The 18,643-nt window shown below is 36.7% G+C and overlaps 1 protein-coding gene across 4 annotated transcripts; it reads right to left on the bottom strand.

Moving 5' to 3' along the window:
- Nucleotides 1–2,989: 2,989 nt before the first annotated feature.
- On the bottom strand, nucleotides 2,990–18,090 carry LOC139122636 (uncharacterized). 4 transcript variants are annotated; one of them, XR_011549510.1, is made up of 2 exons: nucleotides 17,815–18,090; nucleotides 2,990–4,008 (listed from the first exon to the last, which is right to left on the bottom strand). XR_011549510.1 is itself a non-coding variant. In XM_070688213.1 (2 exons), exons 1-2 carry the CDS (start codon nucleotides 17,683–17,685, stop codon nucleotides 14,903–14,905), a joined length of 810 nt encoding a protein of 269 aa, XP_070544314.1. In that variant the 5' UTR covers nucleotides 17,686–17,729; the 3' UTR covers nucleotides 14,177–14,902. The 4 variants fall into 4 exon arrangements, 1 of the variants encoding a protein (XP_070544314.1); XR_011549509.1 differs by lacking the exon at nucleotides 17,815–18,090 and adding an exon at nucleotides 10,733–11,107; XR_011549508.1 differs by lacking the exon at nucleotides 2,990–4,008 and adding an exon at nucleotides 14,177–15,676.
- Nucleotides 18,091–18,643: the final 553 nt, after the last annotated feature.

Here is an 18,643-nt window from a genome sequence, read left to right as displayed (position 1 = left end):
GACAAAGTCGTTCACTTTGGATGTCCTTTCCATTGATTTTGTATCATCAGGAGTCGATTATCATACCATGAATTATGCTGATCTATCTTGAGTCGTGGTGATAGAGTGACCAATGAAAGGTACCAAAAACCCAACATATGAACACAGACAAATATAAGAAATAATGATGAGGTTACATATATATATATATATATATATATATATATATATATATATATATATATATATATATATATATATATATATATATATATATATATATATATTATACACCTACTGCCGTAACCTATGGGAGTTTGACCGTCCAATAACTTTCCGTATTTTGTATAGTACGCGGAGTCCCGAATACGGGAGACGTGCGACGCGCCTGTTTGAGGTTTGTAGCAATTATATTTCTACAATCGCGCGCATCCCTCAAAATTTACCATAGAATTAGTTTATACGGACGATTAATGGAGGGAGGTGTATAATAATAGGGTTATACACAAAATACGGCCCTGTGCTGTATGGACGAGGGCTCAGTGAGTGACGTATTGGACTCGCCTTCGGCTCGTCCAATATGTCACTCACTGAGCCCTCGTCCATACAGGGCCGTATTTTGTGAATAACCCTATAATATATACCAGTAGGTATATATATATATATATATATATATATATATATATATATATATATATATATATATATATATATATATATATATATATATATATATATATATATGTGATCTCAAGACAGTATCTCATGTTTTCAAGACTGAAACTAGCCATAATGACCAGTACTTTATTACTTATAAATCAGCACCGTCATAACATACTAACATGCATCAATCAATCTTTCAAAGAAGTACCGATATATATGGTGTCCAATCCATGCCAAAATTACTACTCTGATTTTACAACTTGACATGCAACTCCATTTTCTATTCCACTACTCCACATGCTATTCCACTACTCTGTATCCTATTCCACAACTCTGTATGCTATTCTGTTTTCTATTCCACAACTCAGTACGGAATAGCATACGGAGTTGTGGAATAGGATACAGAGTAGTGGAATAGCATGTAGAGTAGAGGAATAGAAAATGGAGTTGCATGTGAAGATGTAAAATCAAAGAAGTAATTTTGGCATTGACTGGACACCATACGGTATAGTCCTGGTAGTTTCTACACATGCTTTGTTTGAATAAAAGTTTTTGGAATAATTTACTAAATCCACAGTGGACAGGCCAAATAAAACTCTCTCTGTGTGTGTGTGTTTTGTCTTTCGGGTAAAACGTCAACCCTGGACACTTTTCAAAACCATTTTCGAACAAAATTTCAATTAATTCTCTTAATTTTACCATATTTTATATGTCTCAACCAATAAATATAAAAATCAAGAAAAAGCTCCTCTGACCTACCTACCCTTTAATTTTTGGATGCATGTTATGGTAAACACGCTTTTTTTTTCTCTGGCATAACGCTTAATTTTGCAAAGACAAGACTTTTCAAAAGAAAACATTTTGTATGGTAATTACAACTTTCCTTTTTCACATGACTTGTAGACAGTATTCCTGCTCAAAAAGGAGTACCGATTTCCAATGTTTGAACTTCTGAACTTCACTGACTTTGACACACATTACTCCCAATCCGTATAGCAGTGAACATGTAGGGATGCTATCATCTTTGGCGCTTCAAATACAAAATGCATCCACAGTTATTAAAGCTGCATCTTTGTGTGACATCTTGGTCAACTCCTTGTATATGGGAGGTGACTGTTTATTGCAAAGAACGGAATATTTCTACTGAAGTTTTGCATCTTTTCAAAACAGTTAAAAAGAGATGGTACTGTATTAACAAAAGCTTCAGTTTGATTTGTTGAGCACAGGGGATTGCATGGATGAGACATACAAAGTATGATGTTTTTTTTGCAGTGATAGTTTGTGTTTTCATTAAAGTTTGAAAAATTTTCAAGAAATCATCAGTCTCATGGCCTTGACATTAGTTTGCCTTCAAGTGACATTTTTAAAAATAAATGTGATGAAATTGAGAGAATCAAATGTGTGAGATGTCTGAAAACACTCATATGACTAGTTTTGAAAATGATTTGTTACCCTACCAAGTTATGACTTCAGTCATGTAAACTATCATTGGAAAAATTTTTCAGTTTTGTCACAGCCTAATTTAGCCATCAGAATGCACCATATACCAAGAATTTAATTAACAATTGTGACAGTCAAGCGAACAATGTTAATTTCCTTCAAACAAAATATTGTTAATCTCTATATTGTAATATATAAAAATTCTAACATTGTATATTCTTTTGAAATATATTTCCTTTGCTTCCACTCTGGGTTGCCAGGATTTGGGTGGATAGTTACATAGTCGTACATATAATGATATTAGTACATGTGTTTCTCAACAGAGATAAAGACGGTCTCTGTGCTATATTAAGGAAGTATGCGCCTCAAAAGTGAAGACTTAAACTTTTGCTGAAATTTCCTCAAGGAATCTGTAAAACATTCTCTTTCAAAATCAAAATAAAATTCAGGGTTCACCATGCAAATTTTTGGTACTAGAGAAACAAATAATCTAAGATTTACCGATATTTAAATTCAAAATGACCGCCATCCCTATGTCAACTCTGTGGAGAAAAATAAAATTTTCAAATTTCGAAAAACTAAGGCGGTAAAAAGTTTTATTACACCAAGATCTTTAAAATGAACCCTCACAAGTTGTAGATCAGAAAAGAATTGTAAAAGTTTGAGAGTCCGAATATCTGTCCCTGAGGCGCATTCCACCTTAAGTAGAAAGTAACTGAAACTTGGCTACTGACATTTTACATTAAAAATGAATGGAAATAACAGGTTAAAAAATAAGACTAATTAGTTACAGTACTCATCGTATCTTACATGTAGCTTAGATTCATTTTGTTCTCATATCACCATACAGTAGCTTTCAAAATTTGTTCATTTCTGGCAAAATTATCCTGGGATACCTTTTCTCTGATCCTCTGCTATTTCCATTGCAGGTTTCTGGGATATATCCTTTAGGATTTATTTTGAACTGCCATGAATGGAATGTCAGTGATTTAGCAGAACAATATGATATGCACTGACCACACAAAATCTATTTTAAAGCAACAAATGAGAGATAAGAGCATTAACTTGATAAGTTTGGAAAATCTAACCATAATTAAGACATCAAGTTTGCAGGATTGTTGAGAGAAAAGCTTGATACACTCTCACCCAATGTCAGACATTGTAGCTGGAATACCCACTGCTAAGATCATGTTTTTCCAATCCTGTCAGAGCAGGGAAGAAGACACACAGACAGGAACTCTCTTCCTTAGGAACAATTATATGGTTATCATGTTGGTCCATCTTATAGGTAGTACCACTTTACGGTCCCACTCTACTCTCAACCATCTTGGCACCATCTTCCCACTCATAATGTACCTTTCCTGTGATGTAATGAGCCGACTCTAAATGATTTTGGTAGCCTAGCTTTGCTCTACATAAGCTGTCAATAGAGGTGTTGGTGAGGCTTATGGGAAACCCATCAGATTTCAGCAGAAAACGGCGACTGTAACCTTGACCCCAGTGCAGGTTTCTTTCAGAGCCAATGATTTCAGCCAATGACCTAAAGACGATGCGGTCCACAGACGGTTGAACATCACTGCAATATACAGTGTACATCCGAATACGTGACTCTACTGATAGCTGTGCTGACATACCAGAGGAGAGAGCCAACATTGTGTGTGGTTCAAATATCAATGATTGTCCATCTGAAGCTTTTAAGGCACCTGTGCCTGAAATGCAATAATAAATATGATCTAGCTTCTTCTCTTCTGAAGAGTTCAGATCAACTGTTTTACCAGCTTCAATGAAAACTTCATATGCGGTATGGCCCATTTTGTCAGAACCTGCAGTCATCTCTCTGCCTTGTAATTGTTGGTTGGGAAGAATAGTTGTGGCCAGAACATCTTCAGAATGTCTTATAATCATGGTTACCGTTGATGTTGCAATCTGAGAATACCACAAAATAAATAAAACAAAAAAACAGGAAAGATTTACCGAGCTTGCTTCAATATTGAAGTCATTAAATTTTATACTCAAAAAATTAACATTTTTCATCTTGTTTTTGCTCTTTGTCACAGTGTCGAAAAACGTATTGACAATTATCCCTGGTTTGCTACAATTTTTTACGAGCAAATTTTTCCACTTATTGTTATTATTATTACTATAAAACATGATTTGAACTAATTTGGGATAATGTGATTTTCATATTTTTTAAATTTCTCAAAAGTGTTAGGTGCAAGGTAGTTGAATGTTGAAATAATACAAATTACTCATAATACAAGTTTGTAATGTAAAACAGAAAGCGGATGAGATTACATTTGTAGATTAAATCGGCATTACTTCACCATCCAATTATCCCAAATTAGTTCCAACCGTGTTATTATTGAATTTAAAAACTTGTCATGTACTGATTACAGGTACAAAGTTTCTGTAAAATATAACTTGTTCATTTTTGGTTAGACTCAGGATAAATTTCACTTCGAAAAATTACAGTTCACTGTTCTTAAAATTTGATATCTGTATGATTCATTATGATTTTAGAGTAATAACTACATGTAGAAACTAAATCAAATCTCACAGCTTTATATGGTAATTGGTTTCTGAGAAGGAAATTTGACTCAAGATGGGCAAAATGAAAAAAGAATTGAAGAGGTAAAACTATGTCCCTTATGAATATCTGGGATGTTCACCATTGACAAAAATAGTTGTTAATCTACTTTTACTAACTTTAAATGTACATTATGTACCAAGAATACTTGTATATGCGCATATTCAAATTGTAAGTGCTATTAAGTGAACGCTTGCCCTGTTGCATTCTCTAAGCCAGGGTACCTAACAGAGAATATTTACCATGAGGGAAACATCCCACAATGCTATCAGCTACCACCGAGACTTTTTGATTTACTCAAGCGCCATTTAAATTCAACTAATTTCTCTTTGACAGCCTTTGACAGTGTTTACAAACAGTGGACGGGAGGAGTCACAGAAATTGTGATTAACTTCTTAACTTTTAAATTGAAAAAAATTTGATTACTCCCTAATCTGCATATTCAGAAAATTTCAAGGCCTAAAACATCAAGCCTAATTGACTTAGACGTGATGTCATTCATACTGTGTAGTTGATTGTTTTGCCATGAAATTCATAACTACTTTAATGCATGATTCCATGTTTTGGATAGCTGTAGTGCCAATTGGTAAGACCAACACTTCATTTGAAATACAATTCTCTTCAAAATAGGGTACCTGTATGTTATGGTGAAGAATTCTCGGTAGTATTGGTATGCTAGCTGAAAACATATATTTCACATTGTGCTTTTGTTAAGGCCATATAACTGCTTACTTGACCACAGGGATATCCAGGTTCCTAGTTATTAATTTTCACTAAAAATATGAAAATTATTATTGATATTATTATTAATTTTAATAAAAATAAAGAAAAAATTGTCATCATCATCATCATGCAGCAAAAGTTCAAACAAGGTTCGCCAACCCTTACGTAAACTACTCTTCCCCTACATGCACACTATTCCCTGTGTAAATAATATAGGGACGAATGGTATATAGGAAGAGTAGCTTACATAAGGGTTACCAAACCTTGCTTTGAATTTTTGCTGCATGATGATGATGATGATGATGATGATGATGATGAATGTAATAGTAATAATAATATTTTGCCATTTTTATGAAAATTAAATATAATATAAATAATAATTTTCATATTTTTTATCGAAAATTAATAACAAGGAGCCTGGATTCTCTGTTATTTGGCTGTGAAAGGACTTATAGTCTAGAGAATTAGGTCACTTATGTTGCCATGAAGGTTCTCTCGCTCATTTTTTTTTGTATTTGAAAATATTTTTGGTAACAGTAAGAAGAGTAATTACAGTACTTGTCAGAAAGGTGTAACAGTACTGTTCTCAATTATCATTTATCATTGGTAGTTTTAATCCATTTACAACATGTCTATCACGTGTCTTTTGTCCAGAGCAATTTCGTACTCGATAAGTGGTAAGTGTATTGAACTTGTAGCAAATACAGAACAAATCAAGGTTTCTCATTATTCACTTTCATATTGCATATACAACATTTTGGTTTAGAGGATAAGATTGTAACTAGAGCACTTGCATCTCCAAAAGTACATCGTGAAGGCTAGACCACGAACTTTGTCCCTCTCATAATTGGATATGAATCACAATAGGAAAAATTTGCGAGACTGGAGCGAGAAAATGACGCTTTCTCGCAATTGGTGAGAATCTCTTGTCATTCTCACTGCTAATATTCACCGGTGCGCAGTGAGAAATGCACTTCTTGGTGAGATATTAGATTATCACGCAAGCAAGTGACAAGACCAAGCAGCGCAGTGATATTTCAAGTTCAGGGTCATTTTAATCACAAAAGAAATATAAACACAAACATTGCACACATAACACGACAACCATTCAGTTAGACGCAAAGACGTCAGTTCGGTAATATAGTAGGGAGTCAGAAACAGATTGTAACTTATTTTCTGCAGAGCGGGCATTCCAAAGAGTAAACTTTACATTCGGCGCGATTATGATGTTGAAGATTCTCTACGCACAGTAATGAGATTTGATGGATTATCCCTGCACGCAGGGTTGACGTTGGTAACATTCATCACACTTCTTATACATTCACGGCTGGTCTCCACAGGTGTGCTGTGACAGGAGTTTACAACTTAGTTGCATACATCATTAGAATAAAAATATTTGCGAATGACAGCTCTCTTCCCTCTATGCATGGGTTTTCTGACATGTAACCCACATGATTTGATTACCTTCCAGACAGGCATTGGCAATCTCTCGTTGTTGGCAGCGTCTTCAGCAATGTAACAAACGATTATACTGCATAGTTGAGATTATCCTATGAAAGCGAAGAACCGAACAGTAAAACGTGGCACTGGTAATGGTGGCGGAGACACTGGCAAACAAACAGCAAACAGAAAACTCCAGGCAAACAAAACAGCATAACCTTACGAAAACCACGACTCAGTCAGGACAAACTGCGATCAGTAGATGTTCATGAATGAGTAGACAATAACTTAGACAACTCCGATGAATTAAAAGCACAAAAATTTAACAAAACCCAGGAGGTCTACGTGGAGGCTGCCAACGTGGCGCGCTCCAAATATGATTAAAAAAGGCAAACGCGTGATTGTGCCTTGAAATATTACTTAGGGCTATTCAGTACAATAAATAGTTATCACACTATTCATTAAAATGTAATCATACCAAATTAAATAACAGTGGGACTCTTCACGTGATCATGTCAATTTAGGTAAATATGTACCTTACGTCATATGCTAATGAAGTGTACCATACTCCCAGTCATTAATATGTAATTAAAAAAATTATTAATGTATGCAAATATGTTAATGTACTGTAACATACGCACACCCCTCACTACTAACAAGTCTGGCTGAATCTCACCAATGCATGGTGAGTCTGGTTGAGTCTCACCCTAAAAATTACCATTCTCACAGTGCTTGGTAAGAATTTCCATTCTCACCGGTGAGAATCTATTACCTCACCAAGGAGTGCATTTCTCACTGCTCACCGCTGAGAGTTTTTGAATTCTCACTGGTAACTGTGAGAATGACAAGAGATTCCTCACCATTATGAGAAAGCGTCATTTTTTTCGCTCCAGTCTCGCATTAAGAGTTATTGCATTCATGGATGCATGGAGTCCTTTCACTTTCAAATTAGCAGTGAGAGAAACCAAATAATTAGGGGCTAAGCCCACTGTGTGTCGGACCATATTGGTTTTACTGGACTTCTTCTTCTTCTTCTTCTTCTTCTTCTTCTTCTTCTTCTTCCAACAGTTTGTTGGCGACCTGGGTCTGGAAACCGCTGTTTATGTATAAGCTAGCTCCTGACACTCAGCAAAGGGCTCAAGGCCTATGAGAACTTGTGCATCTGATCCTTCAAATTTTGACTGGTCATGGGACCTGGCAGCGATCTTGAATCTTCTGGAAATCTTAAAATGGCTTCAAGTTGAAATTTGGTATATGACATGCATGCTAAAGCAGTGCCTTTCGTTGTTTGCTCATAGCATTTACATTAACTTCAGATACCATATTGGATTGTTGGAACATTCCAATACAATACCTACAAAAACCCGTGGCGTGGGCCATTTAAGCTAAAATTACTGAAAGATTGCTAAAGTTGCTTCAATCAGTCATGTGGTTTGGTGGCAATAATTGCAATTTGTGGAAAACCGATGATTATTATAACTATGAAATATATATATTCAAAAACCATTTTTTCCACAACAAACTGATGAATTCACCTGAATTATCTGCATTATATAGTCAAAGTACTTGCAAGATATTGCTAATATTGCCACATTACCATTTACCAAAAACCTATATTAACATCCATATCTCATTAAAAGGTTTTGTCAAATTTGTGCTGAAATATTCGAGTTTGCTCATTTCACCATTAATCCTGATGCTTGTACGATTGCCAGGGACCTTTCAGTTGGTCATGCATCTGGTTTTCTTCCCCCAGACAAAATACTGTTTGACGTGTAATCGACCAGTTTGTACTAGTTATGTATGTTATCACATTTTTCTTAAATTATTTGGATGACCTTGGATGGACTTTGACCTACTTTCACAATCTAGGCAACCACATGGGTTAGAGAATTAGTTTGTCCTGAATATTGATCAAAATTGGACAATATCTTTTCCAGACTTTGTTTGGATGGCATCTGGCGACCCTTGTAATGATTCTCTTGAAAAGTCCAAGACAAGAAATGGACCTTTTTAATCTAACAGTTCTCTGGTGGTTAATAAGCTCAGAACCCCCATAATTTATTTTCTGAAAGCCTAGATATAGGGGAGCATTTTGGTAACAACAGTGCTACCATTATTAACATAATTATCACTTTACAGGTAATTTGCATAACCTTTCAAAAATCGGTTTTCCCTATATATTTCTCAATAGTCAAAAATATCTAACTCAAACTTACTGGAATGCAAGCTGTAACAACGTTCTTCGAAAGTGTGTCTCAGATTTTTCATATCGTGCTTAGCTTTTTTAGAGCACAATCGTAAAGAAACCAACAAGGTCAAATTTACCGCTCTGGAAGTTTATCCGGCGTAAAAAATTGTTTAAGAAGGATGAAAGAAATTCTGAGATATAGTTTGAAAGATCTTTAGAACAGCTTGCACTCACACAAATTTCAACCACATATCTCAAAGCATTGAAACAAAACATGGAGAAAACCGATTTTGAAAGGTTATGCAAATTACCTGTCATGTGATAGTTTTGTTAACAATGGTGACACTATGGTAACCAAAATGTACCCCTATATCTAGGCTCTCCGAAAATATATAATTTACAGAGGTTGTGAACTTATTCACTACTAGTCTATAAGAGAATAGTTAGCTTAAAAGAGTCAATTCAATTTCTTGTCTTGGAACCTTAATACTACTAAAAGACTGGCGACTGACCATAAACAAAACACTGCCAGTGCCTCTCTCTACTGTGCTTTTCCATAGACCCTCGAGAAAAACGGTTTTTCTCGAGGGTCTATGATTTTCTTAAATACAACGCCGTCACGGTCACTTGTGGATCGAATTACCATATTCTAACTATTTACTGGACGAGTGGGCAGCTTTTAGGGACCGTTCAGTTTTTACGGCCGGGGGGGGGGGGGGGGCCGGCAAAATTTTGTCGCCGGTGTTCAAAAAATGATGACCCCCCTGCATTTTTCGCGAAAAAATGATGATCCCCTCTTTGTCAGACGAAAAAATTTGATGACCCCCCCCCCCTGAAAAATAACCAAAACCCATATGTCAAATTTACCCGCACGGTTTGGATTTGAACTCCGGTACGCGGCGCACTTTATTCGTGTAGCAGAGATGCCAGTGCACAAACTTCTCAGCCACATCCATGCAAACGTCTGTTAATTAGGACGACTGTAAGGCAATTTTTAACTTCATTTCCGTAGACAACTTATGTCCATGGACATTGTATAAAGTAAACTTTATTGGAGTGGTTCGCCAAAGGCAGCCTCCGGTTAAGAGGGTCAGGGGCCATTACGTAAAGTCAACTTTATTCTAGTGGGCAACCAAAGGTGGCCCACTGGTAAAAAGAGGGTCGATCATGGCCATTGCATGAAGTAAACTTCACTGAACAGGGCCGCTGAAGGCGTCCGGCCGTTAAGATGGTCATGGGGTATTACAATAAAGTCAATTTATTGTAGTGGGCCGCCACAGGCGGCCCGCCGGTAAAGAGGGTCGATCATGGCCATTGCATGAAGTAAACCTAATTGGAGTGGGCCGCCAAAGGCGTCTGCCCGCTAGAGGGTCATGGGTAATACATAAAGTATATTTATTGTATTGGGCCGCCGAAGGCGGCCCGCCGGTAAAGAGGGTCAATCATGGCCATGGCATAAAGTGGACTTTATTGTAGGTATTATGTTTTTGAAAATGTGGTGACCCCCCCTTTCCTACCAGTGAAAAAGTGATGACCCCCCTTCTTGGATTCCAAAATTATGATGACCCCCCCCCTGGATTTTGCCGGCCCCCCCCCCGGCCGTAAAAACTGAACGGTCCCTTAGGTCTGTATAACTCCACGTGTCTTGGCTATCTACACATTGGATATGTATCTGCTCAGCTGAAAAATTCAAATACATGCATACTTACATTCAAAACACGTATTCGTGCGCATCAACAATCGTCACGTCAGTCAAGTGTAAATTACAGGAGGCAACTTGACCTGTACCGCCAGCAGGGTGGCTCGATCATATATCACGATGACTGCGACCTTGTTCTGCTACTATCTAAAGTATTTTCATTCAGCATGGACAGTAGATATTTTGCATATTAATGAGCATGAGCGTGGTGCACTCGGGTAGGGTACATGTATTAACGACCTCAGTTGAGCATGTGCATAGCCCAGGTGTAAATATTCAGGGTACTGGCATGTTCACTATCATCGTCTGCTCGCACGGGTCCGTTACTTCCCTCCCCGGCTTCCAACTAAGCTCGCACGGGTCCGTTTGTTGCTTCCCACTAAGCATCCAGCTGCCCAGACAAGAGGCCTTGGCAAGCAAAGATGGTTTACTATGTAGAGACCCTCATAACAGCGCCCTTGAAATCCTAAGACTTTACTGGACGTCGTTCTTGGTTAAAAGTTTTCCCCGCCTTTCACTAGTGATGGGTGTCACCAATACCTGCACAGATGCTCGTAGCGTTTCTTGGATAGGAGATGATTTTTATTATTGAATGTAAAGTCGTCACTTTCTGTCATATCGAATGCTCATCATTAGACGCCGGATCAGATCGAACAGTAGCCTATCTGTTAACAATAGCCTATCTCTTATAACTAGTAATATATACATGTATACTAATTTCGCCATGTTACTACAAAAGTACAAAGTTTATGTCCTTGATATTTAAATTGAAGGTATTGTCTGTTTGCATCACACCAAGATACTACACCACTTAAATTAGTTTCTATTGGGAAATCTATGCGATAAGTATTTGATTTAATGTGTAAGAGAATCGAGTTGTCTGCAAAGTGAAAATTGAAAGTGATAAGTTGAGTTCGGTATATCATTGATGTAATGTAAATGTAAGAAGTGAGACTGGTGTGATGGTGGTTAAAGGAAATTCACTTACGACGCTTGATAAATTTTAATTTTGCTGGTTTAAAGCTTGGGCTACAACTTACACTTTGCTTACTTAGCATATTTATATAATATCTCGAGCGTTGTTGTAAGTGCACAGAGTTCCATACAACAATAATATGGTACGGTAAGTATGTATCTGGCTTCTCTTACGGTTTACGCAAGTCGATGATTGAATATTTCAAAATAAACGTTTTTGAATTAATATGATTTTCCGCAAAGAGATCCGTGTAATGGTTTCCTTTGCCAATAAATCTGTTGGGCCCTATTAGGCCTAATACATGTCACAAGTGCTTGTAACATGACATATTGTTTGTTTCATAACCCGAACCTCAGCATACGGAATGTTTTCTTGTTGATTGATCGCATCATTGATTTAGTTATCCAAGGTTAAGCTTTGAAAACGGATTTTAGAAGGGATCTGAGTTATCATGGAACTGCTGTAATGGAGCGTGCCTATTGCAACACTCAATAAAGAAAATAAATCTGTTGTAAACTTCAGTGACATCCTCCGAGAACTAAACATCAACCCTTTGTCGTTTTAAGAGATATCGATCAGGCGAAAAATTTATGTAGCTTCTGTTAATTATTGTTCCTTTCAAGAAATCAAAGTAGTAGAAAGGCTGATAAATGGTCAGAAATAACTGCAGGGATACTTGGGCTGAATACGCTGAACAATGGGTGATGTTGGTATAAATGACAGGTCACGGTGATTCGTATAGAAGCCACGAAAAGCTGCTTCATATTTTCACACTGGTAAGCAACTATTAACTCTTACCATGCAATGACCGATAATAATTTTAAGGGCATTGAATTCATATATGCGATTTAATAAATAATCTTCTACAAATATCCGCGAGACTGAGAAAACTTGACGAAACTTTTAAACCATCAGACCCTGTCTTAGGAAATTACACTGAAGACTTAAACCATTACTGCAACATAGTAAATGTAGTTACTGTATCTAACCCCGAGAAAGAATTGGGGCACATCCCAATTGGATTGGCTTCATCCTGGCACAGAGGTTTAACATTTTCGAATACATAAGGTATCATGAATGTGCAAAGTATCCTTAAACAAGCATGGATATTGATCGCTGAAAGCTAATGACCACCCTAGAGAGGTTATGGGTATTCGATTACTTTTAAAATGTTGGAGCAAGATGCCTGCCCTATTGTCAAGACCGACTTTACCGAATCCTTCTAAAAACTCTTGTTAGATGACCTTACTATGATATCCCGTGACGGAAATAATCGATTCCCTCGTTGCTTATCTTATCCTAACTTGATATCATTCTTTTATGAAGACAAACGGAAATGTGACAGTTACAGTAACGTTTCTTAAGGGGCACTATTTCTATCTTTTCACCCTTTTTCACCAAACGAGCAGTTGCTGATGTTGTTCGACTTCCATCCTGTATGCCCACACTTGCTAAAAAAACCTTGGGTGGGGGGTTTAAGCAGGGCTGGTTTAACCGATTGTTTAAGACTTGTTGGTATGATTAAGTTTTACATTGAATTATTGTGATGGGTTGGACAGTGTAACACTGGTACAGAGACAGCTTCATATTGGGAACAAAGTTGTTCTATGTCGACGTTCTTTCAATTGATTTTGTATCATTAGGAGTCAATTATCATACCATGAATTATGCCAATCCTTCTTGAATAGTGGTGATAGAGTGATCAATGAAAAGTACCTGAAATTTTACATACAAACACAGACAAACAGAGGAAACAATGATAAGATTACATACATGTATGATGACAAATCATATATCACCTGTATAGGTTCAGCATTGATCTCAAGACAGTATCTCATGTTTTCAAGACCAAAACTAACCATAATGACCAGTGCTTTATTACTTATAAATCAACACAGTCATAAAATACTTGCATACATCAATCAATCTTTCAAAGAAGTACCGGTATAGTCCCAGTAGTTTCTACACATGCTTTTTTGGATAAAATTTTTAGAATTCGTTTTTACACATATTTTTCTCTGGCCAATCGCTTAATTTTGAAAAAGACATTTCAAAAAAAACATTTTGTATGATAATTAAAACTTTCCTTTTTCCCATAACTTGTATGCAGTATTCCTGTATAAAAAGGAGTATGATCCAAAGTATCACATTTCCCATGTTTGAACTTCAAACTTCTGAACTTCACTGACTTTGACTTTGAAATGCATCACTTTCAAGTGGTATAGCAGTGAACATGTAGGGATGCTATCATCTTTTGCACTTCAAATACAAAATGCATCCACTGTTATCATAGCTGCATCTTTGTGTGATATTTTGGTCAAATTCTTGTATATGGGGGTGATTGTTTGTTGCAAAGATTGAAACATTTCTGCTGAAATTTTGCATGTTTTCAAAACAGTTGAAAAGAGATAGTAGCAAAAGCTGCAGTTTTAATTTGTAGAGCCCAGGGGATGGTATAGATGAGACTAATGCAAAGTATGATGATGTTTTGTACTTTATTAGCTGTGTTTTCATTACAGTTTCAGAAATTTTCAAGAAATCATGTCTCATAGCCTCGACATCACTTTGCCTTTAAGTGGCATTTTTAAAAGCTTTAAAATGAACCCCCAAAAGCTGTAGATTTGAAAAGAATTGTAAAAGTTTGAGAGTCCGAATATCTGTTCCCGAGGCGCATTCTACCTTAAGTATAAATTAACTGAAAATTGGCTACTGACGTTTTACATGTAAAATTTGATGGAAATAACAGGTTAGAAAATTAAGACTAATTAGTTACAGTACTCATCGTATCTTACATGTATTATATACTTGTTTTTCTGAGCAATTTGTAATATTGCAACATTCAGCTATAACACTTTTGAGAAATTTAGAATCTGATGCATTTTGTTTTCATGTCAGCCATACAGTTACTTTCAGAATTCTGTTCATTTCTGGCAAAATTATCCTGGTATACCTTTTCTTTGATGCTCTGCTATGAAATTTCAGGTGCAGGTTTCTAGGGTGTGTTCCTAAAGAGTTATTTGGAACTGCTGTGAATGGAATATCAGTGATTTAGCAGTACAATATGATAAGCACTGACCAGACAAAATCTTTTTTAAAGCAACGAACGAGAGACAAGAGCATTAACTTAATAAGTTTGGAAAAATTCAACCATAAGACATCAAGTTTTCAGGATTGTTGAGAGAATAGATAGACTGTCAGCCAATGTCAGATATTGTAACTGGAATATCCACTACTAAGATCATGTTTTTCCAATCCTGTCAGAGCAGGAAAGAAGATACACAGACAGGAGCTCTCTTCCTTGGCAAGAACTATATGCTTATCATGTTGGTCCATGTTATAGGTAGTACCACTGTTTGGTCCCACTCTACTCTCAACCATCTTGGCACCATCTTCCCACTCATAATGTACCTTTCCTGTGATGTAATGAGCCGACTCCAAATGATTTTGGTAGCCTAGCTTTGCTCTACATCCACTGTCAACAGAGGTATTGGTGAGGCTTATGGGAAACCCGTCAGACTTCAGCAGAAAACGGCGACTGTAACCTTGACCCCAGTGCATGTTTCTTTCAGAGCCAATGATTTCAGCCAATGACCTAAAGACGACGCGGTCCACAGACGGCTGAACATCACTGCAATATATGACGTACATCCGAATACGTGACTCTGCCGATAGCTGAGCTGACATACCAGAGGAGAGAGCCATCATTGTGTGTGGTTCAAATTTCAATGATTGTCCATCGGGATCTTTTAAGGCACCTGTGCCCGAGATGCAATAATAAATATGATTTAGCTTCTTCTCTTCTGAAGAGTTCAGATCAGCTGTTTCACCAGCTTCAATGAAAACTTCATATGCGGTATGGCCCATATTGTCAGAATCTGCAATCATCTCTCTGCCTTGTAATTGTGGGTTGGGAAGAATAGTTGTGTCCGGAACATCTTCAGAATGTCTTATAATCATGGTTAACGTTGATGTTGCAATCTGAGAATACACAAAATGGAGAGATTTACTGTGCTTTCATAATTGAAATCATTCAATTTCAGACCCAATATAATTAACATTGTGTATCTTGTTTTGGCCCTTTGTCACATTGTCAAAAAACGTACTGATAATTGTCCCTTGCTAGGGAAGGGAGTGTATATATGGAAGAGTGTGTATATAGGGGAAGAGAAGTTTATATTAATGTTCGCAAACCTTTGTTTGAATTTTTGCTTCATGATGATGATGATGGTGATTATGATGATGATGATGATGATGATAATAATAATATTTTGGCATATTTTATTAAAATTAGAATATTAATGATAATTTTTTTTATATTTTTTATTGAAAATTAATAACTATGAGTCTTGACTCCCTGTGATTGGCTGTTAAAAGGACATAGTCTAGAGAATTACATCACTTGTGTTCCCATGAAGTTGATCACTAATTTTTTTTTGTATTTGAAAAATATTTTGGTAACAGTTAAGAAGAGTGATTACAGTACCTGTCAGAAAGGTGTAACAGTACTGTTCTCAATTGTCATTTATCATTGTTAGTTTTATTCCATTATCAACTTGTCTATCACGTGTCTTTTGTCTAGAGAAATTTCGTACTCGATAAGTGATATAGTTGTGTTTAACTTGTAGCAAATACAGAGCAAATCATGGTTTCCTATTATTCACTTTCATATTGCGTATATACAGCATTTAGGTTTTAAGTATAAGATGATTATAAATATTGTAACTGGAACACTTGAATCTCCAAAAGTACATTATGAAGGCTAGACAACGAACTTTGTCCCCCTCATGATTGGATGTGAATGCCATTAGAGTTATTGCATTCATGTAAGGAGTCCTTTCACCATCAAATTCTCAGTGAGAGAAACCAAATAATTAGAGGTCACAGCCAACTGGGTGTGGGACTTTTTTATATTGGTTTTACTGGACTTCTTCTTCATCTTGCAACGTTTTGTTGGCGACCCGAGTTTGAAAAGTTCTGTATGTATAAGCTAGCTCCTGACTCTTGGCAAAGGGCTCACGGGCTATGAGAACTTGTGCACCTGATGCTTCAAATTTCGACTGGTCATGTGACCTGGCTGCCATCTTGAATTTTCTGGAAATCTTAAAATGGCTTCAAGTTGAAATTTGCTATAGACATGCAAGCTCCAGGTGTGCTTTTCATTGTTTGCTGATAAAATCACCAGCATTAACATTAACTTCAGCTACCATATTGGATTGTCGGAACATATCAATATAGGTTACCCGTTTTAATATGTTGAAATTACTGTAAGATATTACTAAAGTTGCTTCAATCAGTCATGCGATTTGGTGGTCATAATTAATTGCGATTTGTGAAAAACCGATGATTATTATAACTATGAAGTATATAATGTTGAAAAACCATCTTATCCACAACAAACCAATGTATTCACCTGAAATTTGCTAATATCTGCATAATAGTCAAGGCACTTGCAAGATATTGCTAATATTGCCACATTGGCACTTGCCAAAAATCTACAATAACATTCAAATCTTATCTTCTTGTCAACAACTGTCAATCTGTGCTGAAATATTTTGCTCGTAATGCCATTATTCTTGATACTTTTAAGATTGCTAAAGGCATTTCAGGTGGTCATACACCCGGCCTTCTTCCCAAAGACAATTGATTGACGTGTAATCGACGAATTTAATGAATGTTATCACATTTTTCTTAAATTTTTCTGATGACCTAGGATGACCTTTAGACCTACTTGCACGGCAACCATATGGGCTAGAGATTTAGTTTGTACTGAATAAGGCTTATTGAGATATGGGACAATATATTTCCAGAATTTGTTTGGGTGGTTTCTGGTGACCCTTGTAATGATTATCTGGACAAGTAAATTAACAACAATAACAGACTGGCGACTGACCACAAACAAAACACTGTGCACTGCAACAGACCAGGGTAGCCCTGACCTAGGTTTTTCTTACCACGCCGTCAAGGTCACTTGTTGATCGAGTTACCATATTCTAACTATTTACTGGACGAGTGGGCAGCTTTGAGGTCAGGAAGGGAGTAAACTCCATAGTCTGGGCTATCTACACATTGTGTGTGTATCTGCTCAGCTGACAAAATCCAAATACATGCATACTTACATTCAAAACACGTGTTCGTGCGCATCTATATGTTCGGCACGTAAGCCTAGTGTTAACACGAGACAACCTGACCCGTGCGTGCCGCCAGAATTGTGACTCGATCGTATATCACGATGACCTTGCGACCTTGTTCTGCTTCTGATGGAGCCTAATATCAGTTACTATCTAAACTGTTTTCATTCAGCATGGACAGTAGAAATTTAGCATATTGATAAGCAGAAGCGGAGTGCACTCCGGTAGGATATATATTATCGACCTCAGCTGAGCATGCTCATAGTCCAGGTAGATATTCAGAGTTTGTAACAACAACACTGGCACGTTAAATATGCTTATGTAGAGACCCTGAGAACAGCGACCTTGGAAATTAAGACTTTACTGTCATTCTTCGTTAAACGTTGTTCCCCGCCTTTCACTAGTGATGGGTGTCACCAATGCCTGCACAGATGCTTGTAGCATTTCTGGGATGGGTGACAATTTTATTGAATGAGATGTCGCCACTTTCTGTCATAACGAATGCTCATCAATAGACGCCGGATCAGATCGAACAGTAGCCTATAGGCCTTAACCAATTTCGTAATGTTATTGTAAAAATATAAAGTTTGTTTTCTTGATATTTAATTGTAGGTATTGTCCGTTTGCATCACACGAAAATACTACAACGCTCAATTAGTTCCTCTTGAGAAGTCTATGCGATAAGTATTTAATTTAATGTGTAAAAGATTCGAATCGTCTGCAAAGTGAAAATTGAAACTGATCAGTTGAGTTCAGTATGTCATTGACTTAAAATGTAAATATAAGAAGTGAGACTGGTGTGATGGTGGTTAAAGGA

The sequence above is a fragment of the Ptychodera flava genome, chromosome 22 (assembly GCF_041260155.1).
Source record: "Ptychodera flava strain L36383 chromosome 22, AS_Pfla_20210202, whole genome shotgun sequence".
Lineage (NCBI taxonomy): Eukaryota > Metazoa > Hemichordata > Enteropneusta > Ptychoderidae > Ptychodera > Ptychodera flava.
This window is presented reverse-complemented; position numbering and strand designations above follow the sequence as displayed.